This window comes from Myotis nattereri, assembly GCF_964212035.1.
Source record: "Myotis nattereri genome assembly, chromosome: 6".
Lineage (NCBI taxonomy): Eukaryota > Metazoa > Chordata > Mammalia > Chiroptera > Vespertilionidae > Myotis > Myotis nattereri.
Window position 1 is genome coordinate 81092373 of NC_138081.1, and position 21014 is coordinate 81113386.

The 21014-nt window shown below is 36.8% G+C and overlaps 1 protein-coding gene across 2 annotated transcripts in view; it reads right to left on the reverse strand.

Annotated features, from left to right (window-relative positions):
- Nucleotides 1-21014, reverse strand: part of LAMA2 (laminin subunit alpha 2) — a 478805-nt gene that overhangs the window by 328334 nt on the left and 129457 nt on the right. For both annotated transcript variants that reach the window (XM_081094172.1, XM_081094171.1), the window contains exon 4: nt 67-309. In XM_081094172.1, the coding sequence (XP_080950298.1) occupies nt 67-309 (243 nt within the window). The remainder of the gene's footprint in view (nt 1-66; nt 310-21014) is intronic.

A 21014-nucleotide genomic window follows, 5' to 3' on the forward strand; every position in this document is an offset into this window, starting at 1 on the left:
ATTCAAGTCTTCCTGACAAGCCTGTTTGGCCATCTTAAATATAGTTATGGTGTTTTCTCATCTTACCTCTCCGTTTTCTAAGGGGTGTATCTTGGAATAAAATGAGGTGCAGATGACCTCGTCGTCTTTGGAGTATGATGGCGGTCCAGTGCGGGGGTAAATATTGTAGAGGGTCAGGCACTCCGTATCCGTCACTGCATGATACTGCCAGGGCTTGTATTCAACATCATCGAGTGAGCGTTCCAAGATCCAGTTTCCAGGCCGAGGGGAGTTAGCTGCTTTCACAATCACATACGCAATCTGGAACACCTGGGGAAGGGTGACAACAACAGTGTGTAACTGAATTCCAAAGTATTCTCACATTTTATATATCAAATAGGAGGCTTAATGCTACAGTGGATTTTATTTCAGATTTTATTCTATAACGCTTTATGTTCTGTGAAATGATATTACTGTTACCTGTTCATATTTAATACCTTCTTGTGAAGATGGGATGTTTCATTTTGACAGCCATGCCTTTCAAAGAAATGAATGAAGCTTGGATTTTAACTCTCTCAGAACTCACTGGCATCATGTCACCCGATTGTTAAAGCTCCATTATAATCATGATCACCCAAAGCATTCATTACATACCAATTTACTCATCTTACTGTGTTACCGAGTATAAAGTATGCGTTAGAAATTCCATGTGTGAATGACAGTGCTTGATAGTTTAAAAGATATGCTTATTTATATTACCTAATCCTCCAAAAGTGCCCCTTGGGTGCAGTTAGCGTGACAGTAAAACCAACACAGAGCTTTGGAAGCATAGTCCCGTAATCAAGTTGTGGCTTCAGCATCTATGTGACCTTGGGCAGATTATTTTACTTTTCTAGCTCTGAGCTTCCTGTTCTGCAAATTAGGATCAATAATAAGTATACAACTGAGGGGCAATTTGGTTTAAATGAGATAATATATGCAAAATACCTGGCAAAGGACTTGGCAGTAAATCATTCACTAAATGTCACTTCCTCTACAACCCCAAATAGAAAATAATGGAAAAGAAATTCTAGCACAGCAGATGATTTGTTGAAACTGGAACAGATCAAATGAAAGGTTTCTGTACCTTCTGTACTAGAGATAAATGTGTAAAAATAAAGGGGCGTCAGAGTGACAATAGAGGGGAATGTGGCAATCCTCTATTTTCAAGTCTACATCAAATTCGAAGATGTAAAAAAAAAAATACCTTGGATGTTTTGTGCGAGTGCATATGTGTGCATTCACCAATGCAATCCCAAAGTCTAAAAGAATCATGTGCAAACATTGAGTCACATTTATGTGCAATGCTTTGGGTTGAAAGGTACATCCAAACTAATCCATGGGTTGGTAATACTGTAATAATGAGACATATGAAAAATATACTACTAATAAAGCAACAATATATGTTTATGCTCGGAGATATGGGAAGCTTAACAGCTCTAAGCTTTGAGTGACTGAGGCCACCGGAAAGGTACAACTGGGAAGGCAGACCTGCTAATGTGATTAAAGGTTCCGCTGGGCTGCAGAGGAAATTCTGCAAGAAATGTTCTAGAAACAAACTTGATCTGCTTCAGTTTTGACATGAGACCTTAATGAATACATAAACAGTCTTGACGGTAAACTCTAAGGGACTGAATTTAAAAATATGAAAGGTTGGTACAGAGGGGCAATAGGAGTGGGTCTGATTCAGGTCTTCTGAAATGATCTGAGGTCTTTTGAGATCTTTACTAGAAGGTGTGAACACTTATGTGTAGTGAGGAAAAAACCACCAGTTATCAAATGATTGCAAGGAGGCTGGTATTTGCTTGCTTTCTAGGCACAGCTGTCAAAAAAAGACAGTGGTAAACGTACTGAAATATCTCTGTACTTGCTGGTGAATTGCTGCAGCCCAATCCTCCCAAATGCCTCCTGTCCCCTGAGACCAGCTGGTTAACCTCAGCATAGCAAAAATCAGCCAAGACAGCTCTTCTGATTGGTCTGTACTTTGTTCTGTTTTTTAAAATTTTTTAATATATATATATTTTTTTAAATACATTTTATTGATTTTCTACAGAGAGGAAGGGAGAGAGAGAGAGAGTTAGAAACATTGATGAGAGAGAAACATTGATCAGCTGCCTCCTGCACATCCCCTACTGGGGATGTGCCTGCAACCCAGGTACATGCCCTTGACCGGAATCGAACCTGGGACCTTTCAGTCCGCAGGCCGACGCTCTATCCACTGAGCCAAACCGGTTTCGGCAATATATATATATATATATATATATATATATATATTATTGATTTCAGAGAGGAAGGGAGGGGGAGAGAGAGATAGAAACATCAGTGATGAGAGAGAATCACTGATTGGCTGCCTCTTGCACGCCCCTTACTGGGGATCAAGTCCACAACCTGAGCATGTGTGCCCTTGGCTGGAATGGAATCTGGGACCCTACAGTCCACAGGCTGACACGCTATCCATTGAGCCAAACCAACTAGGTCTGTTCTGTTTTATTAAATATCACTCCAAGTGGGAAATATTATGAATCTATATTTACAAGGTATACAGATAAATATAATTGCAGATAGATATACACACCTATGTTTGTGCAGATAAGTACTTAAATGCATTTAGACTTTTGGGGAAAGATACACCTGATATATGAAGGTTGGTACCTATGGGATTTGAGAATAAGGAGTCAAAGAGAAAAGGAGAGGAGCTTTTATTCTTCATCCAATATCCTGCTGTATTTGTTTATTAACATAAACCTCTTAGCTCTTAATAACATTAATTTAAAAATAAAGGAAAATAAAAGCAAATAAATATCAGAAAAAAAGATAAGAATAGGACTAATATGGAAAATACTTCATTAGCCATTATCCAAAATAGTTGCTATTTCTGCATTTTTAAGGTGTTATTCATAAGGAAATATTTTAGACATTCCATGTTCAACTACTCATTCACATGACATTTCTTTATAAAGAAATTCACTGAAGAACATACCTATTGATTAATCTGACAGAACACAGAGAGATGTCTCTATTATAAATATAAAACACTCTGGTCCTAATTTCTGGCAGTATTTGTGACAACATTACTAAAATGATAAAGAATACAAAATAACTAAAGGGCTCCTAAAGGGCATAGATGCTACAATTCTTATTATAACTTGTTTGAAACTGTGGGTATTCAATATTTATTATATTTAATTGAATAATCAAAGTCACTGTAATAGGCTTCCTTCTTACTTCTATTAGCATAACACCTTTTTTTATGTGTGTGCGTGTGTGTGTTTGAAATTCAATCCCAGTCAGCACTAGCCTGTTTTGTCACTTGTGGGAAATAGGACATATATAGTGTTCGTCCTATTACGCCTCTGTGAAGCAAGAAAATTAAACTCTTTTATCCTTTGTTTTATCCAAATGTGCCTTTTCCAAAATCAAAACCCTGGAAGAGATACTGAGATAATGAATACAAAACACTACGTGTTTTCTGGAAAAATAGAATCTACATAAATATTTCATATTAGTATCTTTCCTTATAGAAAAATAAATTGTAGAGATTTTTTTAAAGTAAAAATATAGGAAAGCATAATTAGAGGTCATATGTACACAATAAGAGAAATAAAGATACACTGAGGTTATGGCTAAAGAATTTTAGTTAGAAAGCAGGTCAGCAAGCCAGTATAAGAGGCCAAATTCTCTTGAGTTACAATGTGGAAATATATATGACTTAGGAATTTCTGTGTAGGCTCCGGAATAATAGATAAAATCCATGAAATAAAGTCATACTAGAAACCCCACAGACTCCTTCTGTAATTCAATATAATGGTCAGCATTAAGTGACATGAAAAAGCAACCACTGCCTTAGAGAATATTAGAAGAGGCCTACTTCAAAACAATATCCCTCTTTCATTTATTTTCTATGGATTCTTTCACATTCCATGCAAAATTAATTAAACTAATTGGCATGTATTATTTTGAATAAACTTTTAAAAATGTGGTAGACAGCATTATTGAAAATCACAATGAATAGAAGTATTATTCTTTGAAGAAGTCAGAGAATGGCTGTGAAAATTTTAACAGTGATTTTCTAAGTACTCCAATTTTAATGACTCTAATAGAATAATTCTCTTTAGATACCTATGCTACTTTTACAACTATGCCTTCTGTTTTCAGCATAAAAACTCTTCAAAATCAGTAGTTATGAAGTCATATTTCCAGATGACTAAAACCCTAATCAGTATGGGGAGCAACAAGGAAAGAAAAAAGAACACTCATTATGAGAAGTACAAAACTGTAACAGCTAGGTTTGATGGACTTTAGTTATCAACCTATAATTCCCAAGTATTTCTCTGTTGGAAGGCACTTTTTACAAACCTGATGCATGAAGAAAAAAATCCAAAATAACTTTGGAAATAAGTTTGACATTTTATACATAACCAAGTGAATTTTCTATTTCACAATCCATTCGTATGTCACCTAACAAAATATTATGTAATCACTTCACTGATACAGGACTGAATTGGATGTTCCTGCTATACTAAGCAGTACATTAACAACTTAATCTCTTTTAGGGTGGAATTGGAGAACAGAGTCTATCTAAAGAATCCTTGAGTCCCAAAGTAGCTAGTTACATACAATGACCATCATATAAAGTGATGCTTTCCAATGTTTCTGACATCATGCATGGCACAGTGCAAAATATTGGCGGAGTGCTGGGGTAAAGGGAGGAGACCTCACAGCCCTAAGTGAGCATCCTCGAGGCTTTGGCCAGCCTGCTGCCCAGGGGCTGAGTATCTTAGCTCACCTATAACCAATTGATTCTGATTCCCAGAACCAATTTCCCTCACATGTATTGTTGGATCTAGATTAAAAATATATATATATCCTCTACTGTGACTCTAAGGATCCCGCTTTATCTTAATTTCTTTGTCCTTAGAAGAATTGCAGATTTAGAAAAATGTTACCAAAAAAGATTGTGATTTAGAGATTTTACTGAGGCTTTTGAGTGTCACTGGCACACAATTAAGAGAGCCAGGCCAAAGCAAGACTCCTTAATGATGTAACAAAGCCATGGAATTCGTTTCCTATAGGCTGATCTCCCAAAAAAGCCATCAGCATATTGATGAAGGCCACTCTATATGGAAAATGACAATTCATCCTTCACATAAGACTTGAATTATCTCTTCTATTTCTTCTTTCCTAATCTCTTAAAGAGTATGTGGCCATCTAATTCTGCCCACTGTTGAGCTCTGCCTCCTTCTCCACATGGTTGGCTGCTGTGAATTTTCTATATCAAGTCCACATAACAAAACTGCTTCATTTTGAAAGAGGATTGGCAATATTCTATCACCTGTTCTTGCCCATAATATGAATTTTAACATTTCCATGTGCTGTCATGCCATCTCTAATATACTTTGAAAACTCATCTGTATTCCTAGTTCTAAAAGTACATTTATCAAATTCTCATATTTACCCATAAGGATAAATTGGTTTTGGGAAAGTAAAGAGAGTTATACAATATCATAACCAGAAAGGATCCTAGAAATTGTAGTTTTCAAGCCCAGTATCCATTGGAATAATCAGGGAAGCTTTATAGAAATGTGTATACACCTGTGTGTTTGAGTTGATGGATGTAATTCAGATTATCTGCTCTTTTACCTGAGACTTCGAAAGAGAGAATAAAGAAATAAAGCAGAAGCCACTAACAAAGAGAAGAGGATGAGGAGAGTTCAGCATTTTTCTAGAAGGTCCATGGAAGTTGGCTAATAAGGAAGAGCAGTGTTCATGGCCTAACAAGTACTCAAAGTAGCCATTGCTTGGGGGGAAGTCCAGTAGGACCTCACAGCAGCAGGTCTGACCAGAAGCAGGGCTGAGAAGTGGGCTGAATGTAGGCAAGCTCTTTCTCCCAGCAAACATTTCTGAGCAATGGCTCATTATAATCTTAAAGGGCTTATTATAATTCCAAATGGCTCATTATAATATTAAAAATTCTTTGAAGAGATCATTGTACAGATTTTAATAATACTATTTTGGAAGCTAAGTTTATATCAAACTCCAAAATAACAAGTGTTTAAATGAGAATTTAAATTTAAAAAAATATCGTGGAAATACATCTAATTATTACTTTCTGGATGAGTTTCATGGCCCTTTGTAAATCTACACTTACTTCAAAAAAACATAGGATAATGTAATGGAGAATCCAGAAATACAGTTTCTTCCAGAATTTATTTATTAATTTGACCTGCTTCAGTTTTGACATGAGACCTGTCACATACTGAAATGACCTGTATTTGTCACCCAGGTATAACGTGTGGTCCATTTATTCTCACCCCCTCCCCAAGTGTACACTATAATTGCTGAGTGTGAACTTAATAAGTTGCAGGTAAGCAAATGAGATATTTCACTTTAGGGTAAGTGATTCTCATGTTGCCAGAGAAACAGAAACACTCTGGCCTCAAAACAGATTTTTTAATGCTCACATTAAACTCATGTGAAGTTTATACATTTGAAAATGAATTACTCTACCACTCCAGAATTTCTAAGATGCAATAATCTAACTGGATGACTAATGATAATCCTTGGAAGATAAAATGTTCAATTATTTGGTGAAATTATTTTTTCAAGTGTTTTAATCATTGCCTAACTACTCATGAGAAAGTATTTGAAGAATTTCTCTACCTTACTCTACAAGAAAAAAAATCTCAACTTCTATTTCTGAAAAATAACATTAATTTCAGCTCTCCTAAGTTAATATATAGATATAAAGCAATTTCATTTTCCATTAAAAATATTAGTTTATTTCCCCCTAGAGCTGGACAAGTTGATTATAAAGTTGATTTGGAAGAATTAATAAGCAAGAATAGCCAAGGAAATCTGAGATGAAAGAGAAATGAGCGGAGGGTTCTATTGTTGAATACAAAAAGCAATATGGAGAACATTGCGGTTCTATAGGTTGCCACTGTTTGCAATGAAGGGGACCTCTCAAATGATGGGCCTGTGGCCACTAACATCTCCAAAAGAGAGACACCTGGACATTTTCTTCAGGATAATGGAGCCACATAGCATCATCTGTAAAGTAGTTGTGCCAAATCAGAGCAAGTCTCTTAAATGAAACTATCATTTACACAAAATACAGTAGTAGAGGATACATCACAGGGATATAAAATTCAGCATGTGAAAAGCTCTATTGGACAAACAATAGGGTTTCTTCAAAAAACAAATTGCAAGAAAGTAATAAGTAATGAGATTATATGTTAAGAGCGATTTAAGAGCTATATCAAATAAATGCAATATATGACTTCAGGAGCAGCCTGATTCAATCAACCATTAAAATACGGTATTTGGAAAACTATGAAACAATTTAGAAGTACATGGGATGAATTTGAATATTTTCTGTGTACTAAAGAAGTAGTAGTAATAGTATTAATTTTTAGGTGTGACAATGATTTTGTTTACAGAAGAGCCATTTCCTTCAGAGATACACACTGAAATATTTAAAGAAAAAGGAGTATATATGGAATTTGCTTGCAAATTATCTGGAGGTGTGGGTAAGTATAGAATCGATACGAGAAGGTTCATGAGTTAATTTGTACAGGCAGATGTTGGGTACAATTGAATATATAGTACTCTCTATACCATATGTATATTGTGAAATTTTCATAATCAGAATAAAAGGATCACTAATACATCTCATTTAAATACCAGTAAACAAATAAATCTCTTTGATATAATGATTTTACCACTACTGGTAATTTAGTGCTTGCTCTTAAAAACATTTAATGCCTTTTCTTTACTATCTTGATAAATGGTTTACTCTGCTTAATACTGTGACCACACTGTGTTCTAAACTGAAGAAATAGGTCTCAATAATTCTTTCAAATTAACTATAAAATCTTAAGGGTATTGCTGGCCCAGAAGGTATCAAAATTTTAGTCCAGTCTTAAGAAAACTAGTAATACAAGGGAATAGAATCCAAATTGGTATGAATAAGGTCCTCCCTGAGCTTATTAATGCATTTAGTCCTCCATGCTTCATTAAGCCGCTATCATTTTTAACAATGTTAGCTGGAGGTAAAACTCAGACAGCATTTTCCTTCTCTTTAGCATTGCCCTTGACATCTATTCTCGCCTCACCTATTTCTCTCTCATTTGAAACAATCTACGGTTCAAAAGATTGGCCTGCCTTCTGTGAACAAGCCATTGGCACAGCATGGCTTTCACACCAGCTACTGGTAAATGAGCAGGTAGGCTGAGTCCCCCATAGAACATGACAATCCTTTCAATGAAGCCATCACAGAGCACAATATTGGTGTGAATCACAGACAATCAGAAATGTGACAGTTTAAAGCTTGCCTTGTGAAATGTATTCGCCCTGGAGAAATACCTGGCATTGCCTTTGTTTTTGTGCTTCTATAGTTACCAGGGTAAGAACCTACACATTCTCTAATTTATGACATTGCAGACATGAATGAATCACTCTAGTTCAAAGCATTTGGGGAATAATAGCAAAGATTTGTGGTGATGGGAAGAGTCAGACATATAATGTTAACAGTGTAGAATAGCAAATCAAAGACAGAATGAAACTCTGTGATCTTGGTTCATGAATTCTTTCAACAGATGAGAATTACTTAACATTTATTCAATTTTAGCTACTACAAATGAAATAGCATCAGCTATTTCCATGTTTATATATTGCCCCACTTTCTTGTCCTTCTCTAGGGACATTCTTAAAAACAGTTTGTACCCACTATTGTTTATTACTTTACCACCCCTATAGCCTACACACCACACACCACCCTACTTGCTTTCAGAATTACAAGTAACATGTTTGGAAAATTCATATTTTTACATCCATCTTCTTTGAAGTCTCTACAGCTTTTGACTATGCTGCCCCCCCATTTTCTGAAACTTTAATTACCTTTGAAAATTTTTATTATTTATAATTCAGGGATTTTTTTAAAAAGAAAAACATGTTTTCTTAGTATAGCTTTTGCCTAAAATGGAAAGTAAACAATGGCAGAGGAAGGTGTGAAAGCAGCAGGAGTATTCACTATCTAATTCCTCCCCAAGTCCTGCTCTGGCGTGTTCAATGTTCTATTTTCTGGTAATCTTTTCCATAGGGAAAGACACATTTTATGTGGTGCCTAGTTTTAACCAGGCAGTTCAGCATTAAGAAGTTTATTTCTGCTAACAGAAACTATGACATAAGCAGGAACTGATTCAAAAATTGAAATGAAAGACGGTAGGTGTGGCAGAAAGAATAATGGCCCCTCTAAGATTAAGATCAGATCTTAATCCTTGGAACCTGTGAATATGTTAACCTTTCATGGCAAAGGGACTGCAGATATGATTTAGGTAAAGACCTTGGGTTAGGAAGATAATGCTGGATGATGCCAGTGGGCCCAATGTAAACAGAGACATCCTTAAACATAGAAGAGGGAAGCAAAAGAGAATGTCAGAGAGATGGAACATGAGAAGTACATTTTTGGCTTTGAAGGGGGGCTATGAGCCAAGGAAGCGAGCAGCCTGTAGAAGCTAGAAAAATAAAGGAAATGAATTCTATAGCCTCCAGAGGGAACACAACCATGTCTACAACTGAATTTTAGCCCAGTAAGGCTCAGGTCAGAATTCTAACCTATTAAGCTGTAAGATAACAAATTTGTGTTTTTCTAAGCCACTTAATTTGTGGTAATCTGTTATGGCTACAATGGAACACAATACACAAGGTACCTTGTTCCACTTCACATGACTAGTGAATTAGAGAGCAAGATTATAAGATCCAGTTTGGTCTAATTTTGCTTTTTGCACAATACCTTTTGTGTCTATGAATATTTCAACAAACTTCTTTATACAGTTATTTCGCACATCTTAATTTCTAACCTAATCACATTCTTATATACCATTTTACATTGAAAACTAACAACTGAACATCTCTATGACAATTTAATTTTGCTTTGTAAAGAAGCAATTTTTCCTGTTTTACCATCAACTTAGTTATAAGTTGCTAGCAGTAGAAACTATAGAATACTCTATAAACATCTTTTAATGTCTTAACACATAATAGATTCTCAATTATTTTTTTAAAATTTAATTGAATAGGTGATCAAAAATAGAAAGCCAACTCTGGAATGACTTAAGAAACCTCAAGGTGATTTCTATGCATGTTCTGTGCCCCAAAGAGTTGGTTCTGACTCCTGGCAAACCTGTGAATAAGAGACATCCACAATGATCTGTCCTCAACAGCCCAGCTTAGCCCCTGTAGACTCATGTCTATTGCTTCTTTTACTGAGTCAATCTATCTCCATGAGGTGTTCTACAAGTGCCTAAAGGGTGAAGCTACCTAACCACCATACAACATTAATAAGGACAGGTGACACATGCCTCATCACAGACAGAGGGGAAATTCTACCGAGATAACAATCCCATATATGTCTAAATCACATATTCTCCCTCTGAAATGAACATTTGCAAAAGAGAGCATTGTGCCAAGGTTTGTCAAGCTGGCCTTTACCCTACATTTTAAAGAGGTGACCTCACTTGCCAGTGAAGTGTGAGGAGTGTAAATGAAATGAACAATGAGAAAGTTTCAGAACCTGATGTCATTCTGGCTACAATTCAAAAATAAGAATAGTAGACAACACTCATATAACTATATAAACACTTCCTAAGGATCGAGTGCCAACTAGTTATGATGGCTATTTTGAAAGGCTACTATTTTAAGAGGAATGTGATAAAGTTCTTACAATAACCACCCTGTAAATTCTTCCCTCTTGGTAGTCTGCCTAGATTTCTCCTGGTTCTTTTTGCTAGAAACCCACCAAGTCATAATATAATTTTGGTGATGTCAAGTCAAATGATTTATGAGGGGCCAAGATCTAGATTTTGGAAGCCCCAGAAGGATCTGCAGCGCACACAGAACACTTTAGTGTCTCTGTCCCCTCTACGTGGCCTTCATAAACAAGTGGCCTGTGAGTGGGTCTGACTGATCCCGGACTTTCCAAAGTTCTCCATGTAGGACTAATTGGTTGTCCCTGAATAAAAAAGAAAAATCTTGTGTTTTTTTATTTTGTTTTGTTTTTTGTTTTTTAACCCTCACCACTAGAGAAAAATCAAGGCTAATAAAACTAGGACTCAGGCTGCAAGAGGGAAAAAAAACAACTTTAAAAGTTACATAGAACAATTTCTAATATTGGAATTCTTTCTATTAAACAGGTTATGAACATCACAAAAAGTCACGGTTATAATTATCTGAAAAAATAGCAAATTGTATTGGATACTTTCTGTATTACCAAGTGTCCTGCAATGAGCCTTCTATCAATCTCTAACATAATTAATTTATATAAAAGCCTTGACTGGAAAAAATCTCACACACCTTTCCATTTAAAGAATGACAATATGTTCTCATTGAATTCTGATTCTGAAATAACTATCCTATAGAACATTTAATCACAATGTCTAAATTTCAAATTTAAAGGACAATATATTTTTAGGAAAGAGAAGTAGTACTTCAGCAATATGGTATCAAGCACTATCTCCTTTGTGATACCCACGGCATAAAACACAATAATCCATAAAAGTTGTTTGGCTACAATTACTCAACATCTAATCGTATGCTGCTAAGTCATCAATAGTAAAATATGGCATTCTACATTGAATCCATCTAAACAGCAGAGACTGGATGGCAGCAAAACACCCATGCAATTTGACTATAAGTAATGTTGAGGGATAATGTAGAAAGGAACACCATAAACAACACTCTATCGAAGTGCTTCATTTGGAAGCCAAGATTCTGTTCAATCTAAATATATTGTGGGTAAAAATAAATAAAAATAAATAAATAAAAATATTAAATTGAAAATAAATAATAAATAAATAAATAAATAAATAAATAAATAAATAAATAAATATATTGTGGGTGCTGACCAGGTGGCTAAATTGGCTGGGGCATCATCCTGTACACCAAAGGGTTGTGGGTGTGATTCCAGGTCAGGGCACATACCTAGGTTACTGGTTTGATCCCCAGTGGGGCGCATATGGGAGGCAACAAATTGATGTTTCTCATCTCTTCTCTCTCTCTCTCTCTCTCTCTCTCTCTCTCTCTCTCTCTCTCAAATCAATAAAAACATATCCTTGGGTGAGTATTAAAAATAAATATATAAACAAACAAACTGTGGATTCTTGTTAGATAACTTTAGCTACTGGCAAAGCATTATAAAAGGTGTGAAAGATGGAGGTTCAACTTCTTCTTATCCCAGGCTTCCTATCTGCAATCAGTATAGAATGGTATCACAAATAGTGACCATAAACAGAAGATAGTAACTATAGACACTTGTTGAAAGCACATTTAACATATATTTCGTGTGGAAGAGACATTTGAGTTTTTGCCTGTTCAGCATAATATACTATCGAGTATCATCACAGATGGAAATGCAGAATGGCAGCATGACTTTTCAAATTCTTGAAGGAGTCCTTTTTGTGTCTAGGTCATAAACTTTATTATTATAATGCAAACCAAAAAAGGAATAATTTAAATTGTAGATATTCTTGACATTAATAATGTAGACATGCCTCAAATGCTTAAAGTACACAGCACACTAGACTAACTTCAGATCAATTTTTGCAGCCTGAGCATACATGAAATTGTTGAAACAGGAGCAAAATACATTTAAATGTCCACATTCTTAATAATCTTTTTAGGAAGGTTTAAAAGGGAATATTTATATAGGGACTGGGGCAGCTCCAGGATTAAGAAGGGTGGGAAGGACAGTTACAGCTTTGGTCAAATTTGCTTTACTAGTACTACTCTTACCTTTGTGTTTTCCATCATTCCTAATACAGACTCCAATATTCTGCACTTCTGTGTATATATTTAAATCCCACTGAGTAATATACTGGTTAGTTCACTGATTCATTTATTCTACAAATATGATTGAGCAATGCATTATTTATTTTGCCAGTCCTTAAACTAGGTGTTGAAATATAACAGTGAAGATAAGAAAGTGGCTCTCTCATGGGGATTACATTTTTGAAAAATAGGCAATACACCAGCGGTGTGCTGGAACCAGCTTGCCCTGGCTTTCAAAAGCCAACTGGGTGTATCTCTTCCCAATTCTGTTTTGAATGACATCATGTTGGTAACTTAAAATCAGCCCTTACGGAACATTTACACCATGAAAACTGGCTAACACTACAAATCAGGGTGTTTTGTTTTGTTTTACCCTCTGGTGAGCCAGTTGTTAAACACTTTCCAGGTCTCCCATTGCAACAAACAAGGTAAATGAATAAATAGTGCCATTTTAGGTAGAAGTTTCTAAAATAGACGGTGACCAAGAAAGGAATTTCTGAGGTGACATGTGATCAGAGACCTCACTTACATGAGGAATGATATGTCAAGATCTTGGGAAGGAGTATTTAAGATAGAGGGAATAGTAAGTGTAATGCCTGATGCAAGAACAAACTCGATTCATCCCAAGAAGGTCAATGTCTGACTCTAGAATGAAATAGTAGCAGCTACACTGTTGGAGAAGCACACAAGGGCCAGGCCATGCAGGCTGTACAGGACGTAGTAAGGAGTACGGATTTCGTCTGTGCATGTTAGGAAGCCATTGGAGGATTTTGAGCGGAGAGGGTAGAGATTCAATATGTATTTTTAAAAGATTGCTATGGCTGCTGTTTGGTGTGGAGGCCATAAAGAGGGATGTGAAACAGAGAGACTAGTCAGGGACTCTTCTGTAGCCTGGTGAGAGATAACGGTGTCTTAGATTAAGTGGTAGTGGTGCAGGTAATAGTGTCAGATTTGGGATATATTTTGTAGGTTCAGTTTGCTGAACTTGGATAAGGGGCATGCAGGGAAATGAATAATCAAGGATAATTTCCAAGGTTTTTGTTTCTTTCATTGTTTTGTCTGACAACTGGATTAAGAGTGGTGCTATTACTGAGAAGTTCCATTTTGGGGGAGGTCAATCATCAGGACTTCTATTTTAAGCTCTAAGATTTTCAATTTTCCATTAGATGTGCAAGTATGTTGGTTGAGGGACAAATGCAGTGTGTAATATTAAATGGCCCCTGCCACTTTAGAAAGTTTCATATCCTTTCTGCACCTCATTTTTCCATGTGGAAAATAAAATAATAATGCATTTCCATCATAAAGTTATGATGATCGCAAACATAAAGTTAAAAAGAACATAAAACTTTGTTTAGAGTATACTACAATTTAAAATGCATGGGTATTTGTGTGTGCATGTATGTGTATGCTGAAGAGAACTGCAAAAAACCCAAATGTTAATGCTGTGAACTTTTATAAGATAAAGTAGAATCTATAGCAAAACGTGAGTCCACACAAAAAATCCATAAATACAGCTGAACTTGCTATTTAACCCAGGTAAAAATGTCAAGATGAATATGGGAAAAACAACCAATAAGAAAGTACCAATGGAAAAACTAAATGTTTCAAGAATAAAATTTAAAAGTACTCATTTAAAGTCATACTGGAAATAGTAGAATGTAATGATTTTAAAGAGATAAATAATACGATGTTTAATAAAATGTACTTTTATGTCAACATGTAATCCATGAATTATTTTACATTTAGAAGTTTTAATGATAATCAAGAAAATTAAAGCTGCTCAATACATTCAGGCTACAGACAGGAGATAAAGATTATTCTAAACAAACAAACAAACAAAAAAACCTGACAATATAGCCAGATTTAAAAAGGACTGCAAACAAGAGTCTATTTCTTATCGTTTAGATTAAATATCTTCTTTAAGTGAATTGCTAAAACAGAATTTCCACATTATGTAATCAATAGATAAAGGTGCTTTTCGTTGAAACTGAACCCTTTTGGAAACTTGAAAGTGGGCTCCTAATGGAGAAGCCACACATTACATCTTAACTTTATTGGATGTTTTAAAAACTTATATTACTAAAAAGGTGATTTAAGTCTAAAGGGTTGGATTAGCAATTTATACTATTCTGAGCAAGGAATCATTTATATAATCACATTGCAGAGCAGGGAGATAACATTATAAAGTAATGCTATAATAGCACCAAAAAGAAAGATCAGAGACAGGAAGATTCCGCAAAGATCTCCATTTATTAAATAGCTATTTATTGGGCACCTATTATTTGCCAGTAACCAGTATCCACATAGATGCTAGAAGAGTAATAAAAGTTTGTAAAGGAATTACCAAGAACTCTTATATATTTCTATATTTAAATGGAAAAATAGTAAAGAATTTTAAAAAATAAAAATTAAAAGAAATAAATAAAATAAATAGCAAAAAATGAAATTGTGACTTTTAACCCAATCATCAGTGCTAATTTCATTTCAAATATAAACTCTTATTTTATCAAATTTCTCACTATTTTAAGATATATTTGACTATGATATAAAACTTTTTAAAAATGTAGATATTTAACATAGAGACTAAACAAGTTTACAATAAACTATTTGTTCTAACAAGTTGTTTAACACCCTAACCTTCATTATGAGTCTATATTTGGCAATGCTATTTAAAAGACATAATTTTAGTGTTAAAAAATATGTTTATTTTCTATGTCTTCAGAAATGCTTTTGTTATAAAAGTTAGAATAAGAAATTCTATTTAATATCTATGAGTAAACAGGATTTTAAAAGCTGTGTTGATATGTAAATATTCAGGCAGGATTTTCATTGTGATTACAAGAGAAAAGTTAAATCAATTAACCACACTAAAAATGAAGAAATAAGAATTTACACTCTGAAAATCCTTTTGACCAATTTGGATCAATAATAATCTTTGTCAAATCTTCTAGCATGGTGTTTAGTCAATTGCAGTTGTAATTGTCCAAAAATTTTTCTTATCAAAAGCCCACAAACTGCATGATTTATTAAACTAAAGTACTTAAATTGACTGATGATTAGCATTTAACAAAGCAATAACTCTCTCCAAGACATTTTGAGAAGACATTTAAATAGTCAAGTTGGTATTTCAAATTATTTCTCTACATATATATTAGAGGTTAGTAATATATTTGATAACTACATATATATTAGAGGTTAGTAATATATTTGATAAGTCCTAATTTTAACTTCAAGGTAGGGTTTTTAATTTAATGCTTTTTATATTAATCCATTCTAATTTTTAGTGACATTAGCAAAATTATTAGCATGTATATATGCCAACATATATTTTATAGAGCGAAGAAGCACTAATACTCTTAAGTACTCTAACATTCAGTTAAGGAATTAAGTTGCATGAATATCTATTTGGAATATAGAGGGCAGGCTCTAAAATAAAAATAAAAAAAAAGAACTGGGTTTTGACTTTGGTTCTATTGCTTGCCAACTGCAAATTTTAAGCAGGTTACTAAATCTCTCTGAAGCAAAATGTTCTCATATCTTTCTAAGAGAGTTGAAAATGCCATATGATAAATCATGTAAAACATTTTGCCCAGTACCTAGTACAAAATAAGTTTCAAACAGTGTCATTAGTAACTCCTTAGAGACAAAAATGACTATTGAATTTCTTGACACTAGTATTCAACATATATTTATATTATAAAAACATAATTTATATAAATAAAGCAGTTCATTCCCTACCTGACTACATATCATGGCTTTTTTTGTTGATGACACATTTTAACAAGCTGAGCAAAATTGTCCAGGATTTAACTTCATATAATGTAATGCTTGTATCTGTCATGTTTCAAAATTCTCAGATTTTTATATAGGCATTCTTCATTGCTATTCTTTCCAATAGCATATGGTCTAAAAGTTATTATATATCTCTCAGAATGTTTCACCCCAAATTATCTCAAGAAAGATGTGAAAATCATGAAAGAAACTCTGAATCATTAACACCTCACACCCATTGGGATGGCAATTATCAACAATAACAACACAGAAAATAACCAGTGTTGGCGAGGCTATGCAAGAATTGGAAATTCTGTGCACTGTTGGTGGGAATGTAAAATGGTGTAGCTGCTATAGAAAACTACGGTGCTTCCTCAAATACATTTATAAATATACTAGGGGCCCAGTGCAAGAATTCGTGCACCTTGAAAGAAACTGCGGGTCGCGAGGCTGCAGTAGGCACAGGGGCGGGTCTCAGTCCCTCCCACCATGGCCCCTGATCCCCTTTCTGCTGGCAGCCTTCTCCTGCAGCCACCACTCCCACATGCTGACAGCACCGGCCCTGCTTGCACCCACTGACAGCACAGAGTGATTGGGGCCAGCACCAGCAGCGGGTGTGAGCGGTGGCTGCTGCCCCAATCGCCCCTCAGGAGCAGAGGGAGGTGGCAAAGCACTCAGGGGTGACTGGGCCAGCAGCCGCCGCTTGCACCTGCTGACGATGCCGAGCGATTGGCATCAGTGCCAGGCGCTGGCAGCGGGTGCAAGTGGCAGCTCCAGCGCAGGCAGTGGGTGCAAGCGGGGCCAGCGCCGGCAGAGGGTATGAGAGGTGGCTGCTGGCCCCGATTGCCCCTCAGGAGCAAGGAGAGGTGGAAAAGCCCTGAGGGGCAATCAGCAGCGAGCTAGCAGGGCCAGCGCCGAGAGCCAGCAATGGGTGCAAGCGGGGCTGGCGCTGGCAGCAGGTGAGAGCGCCAGGTGGGACCGCAGCACAGGAGCAAAGAATTTTCAGTAACCACCATAGGCTCACCCTGATTACCACGACCAGCACCCCATCTTGGTCTGGTGCCCCCACTCACCTGCTCTACCATTCTGCCATGGCCAACGCCCACCATGTTCCTCGCATGCCCCCTGGTGGTCAGCACATGTCATAGTGACCAGTTGTTCGGTTGTTCCACCGATTAGTCTATTTGCATATTAGCCTTTATTATATAGGATATATTAACTTTTGATCCAGCAATTCAGTTCTGAGTATATACCCAAAGAGAAATAACAGAGATTCAAACAGATATTAGTACACCTAAGTACACAGAAGCATTATTCATAACTAGGGGCCCGGTGCACGAAATTCGTGCACTGGGTGTGTGTGTGGGGGGGGGGGGAGTGTCCCTCAGCCCAGCCTGCCCCCTCTCACATACTGGGAGCCCTCAGGCATTGACCCCCATCACCCTCCAATTGCAGGATCGGCCCCTTGCCCAAGCCTGACGCCTCTGACCCAGGCTTCAGGCCTGGGCAAGGGGACCATCATATCCCCCCAATCCCCGGCTCCGCCCCCCACCCAGGCCTGATGCCTCAACCAGAGGAGTTGACCCTCATCACCCTCCGACCACCAATCACCGGATCGGCCCCTTGACCAGGCCTGAGGCCTCCGGCAGAGGTGTCAGGCCTGGGCAGGGGACCCCCAGCTCCCCGCGGTTGCAGGCTCCGCCCCTGCCCAGGCCTAACGCCTCTGGCCTAGGCGTCCGGCCCGGGCAGCGGGGACCTGCAGTGGCAGCGGGGGGCACCGCGATCGTTGGCTTCGCTTTGGGCCCAGGCAAGGGACCCCTAGCTCCCGGGACTGCCAGCTTCGACCGTGCCCAGCTCCCATCGCTGGCTCCACCCCTACTTCCTGCTATCACTGGCCAGGGCGGCAAAGGCGCCTGATTCTCCAATCATGGCTGGGGGGGCAGGGCAAAGGCGGACCCACGGCTGCCTTTACCCTGCCCCCCCAGCTCTTAGCTCCCCCCTGGGTTTCCGATCACTGTCAGTGGCAGGGGGCTTCTTCCTGCTTTCCCTTTCGCCTCCCTGCATTGTGCCTACATATACAAATTATCCGCCATCTTGTTGGCAGTTAACTGCCAATCTTAGTTGGCAGTTAATTTGCATATAGCCCTGATTAGCCAATGAAAAGGGTATCATCGTACGCCAATTACCATTTTTCTCTTTTATTAGTGTAGATAGCTAGAAACAACCCAAGTGTCTATAGAAAATGATGGGATAGATAAACAAAATATAGTATATACATATAATGAAATATTATTCAGCCTTCAAAAGGAAAAAAAAAGAAAAACTTTCTGACACATGCTACGAACATGGATGGACCTTGAGACATTATGTTAAGTGAAATAAGCCAGACACAAAAAGACAAATATTGTATGGTTTTACTTAGATGAGGTGCCTAGAATAGTCAAATTCATAGAGACAGAGGTATAATGGTGGTGTCCAGAGGCTGACCGGAGGGGAGAGAATGGGGAGTTACTATTAAATGGGTAGAGTTTCAGTTTGGTAAGCTAAGAAGAGTTCAGGAGGTTCAGAAGGTAGCACAACAATGTGAATGCTTTAACTCACTGAACTATAAATGGTTGTTAAGATGGCAATAGTTATGTAGATTTTACCATAATTTAAAAAATAAACCAGAGTGTACTCTGAGAGTCTGACCATAAGTGAAAATGTGGCCCAAAGTATTAAATACTACTTGAGTTGAGAAGGAAAAGATAATCTTAGATAAGGTGTCACTGAGGAACAGAGTCTCTTCTTAAACAAGGTGAAAAATACTGTTATTGACTGTAAGTGAAGGCAATGATGTGAACAAAAATAAAACACCCCACAGCTTTTACAAAGAGCTTTCTGACATATCAAAAGGCAGTGTAAGAAATGGGAATTATTTCAGGGATGAATTAGTAAGCCCTATGAGGTTCTCTTACAAAAAAAAAAAAAAACACAAAAAAACACATATAGGCTTCTCTATATCATACTACCAAATAGAGTGATACACTACTAAGATCTGAATATGTATGTCCCCCAAAAATTCATATACTGACATTTTTTAAATATATTTTATTGATATTTTACAGAGAGGAAGGGAGAAGGACAGAGAGTTAGAAACATCGATGAAAGAGAAACATTGATCAGCTGCCTCCTGCACACCTACTGCGAATGTGCCCGCAACCAAGGTACATGCCCTTGACCGGAATGGAACCTGGGACCTCTCGGTCTGCAGGCCTAGCCACTGAGCCAAACCGGTTAGGGCCATATACTGACATTTTAATCCCCAAGGTGATGGTATCCGGAAGTAGAGCCTTTGGGGGTATGACTAAGTTAGAAAGTCATAGCTCTCTCTCATAATTGGGATTGCCCTCACAAAGAGACCCTTCTGTGATGTGAGGCTTCAAAGAGAAGTCTCAGACTTCCAGCCTCCAGAAGTGAGACATCAATTTCTGTTGTTTATAAGCCACCAGGCTGTAGTATTTTGTTACAGCAGCCCAAACGGGCTAAGACACATACCTAGTTGGTATCTTCTCTGTGTCTCAGTATCTTTAACTAGATACGTATATGAAAAGGTGACAGAGCCACTTGGAGGTATGTCAATCATGACATCGGGATGTTATTGATCTGTGAAATCTCAGTTATGTGTACTATCATAAAATTAAGCAAATTGTAATCTTAGAGTGACATCTATATGGTTTCATTTTCTTGAATATATTCTAACATCACAGGAAAATATCTTTACTTTCCTACTTTACTTCTTGATTTTTCTATTTTATTTTTATTAACAAATTACACTCAATATTGATGATGGAAAAGCTGATCACTGAAATGAATTCATTAAGATAAGTGGCAGTGAGGATGATGATAAAGCAAAAGTGAAAAATTTATTTAAATAGTATGATGGAGAAAATGACATATTCCATCCCATATTGCAAGATTTTAGCACAGAAATAGTAAACAGTATGAAGACAGAAAGCTAAATTAAATATTTACTCTGTATCTTGAAGATTATTTATCTTTGTTTCCTAACTTGACTTATTAAATTAATATAATCATAATGACCCAATGCAGAGAGGAACTGCTCATTAGTATTTGAGCCTGATTTCCTTGGTTGCACTACATTACAAGGCCAACGCTTCTTCATTGTTTCAGCCAATTTGAGATTAATCTACACGGCCTTCTGACAGCAAACTTGGCTGAAAAGCCACTTTAAAATATTTGTAGAAATAAACAAAACTGAGGTATTTTGACAGGGAATATATTACTTTTAATATTTAGACACAATCTGGCTAATAAGGATGTTATGATCTTGTTTTCTGTACAGTTTTATTATAACCTGTTACCTCAATTTGAAAATTATACAATCAACATTTGCAAGT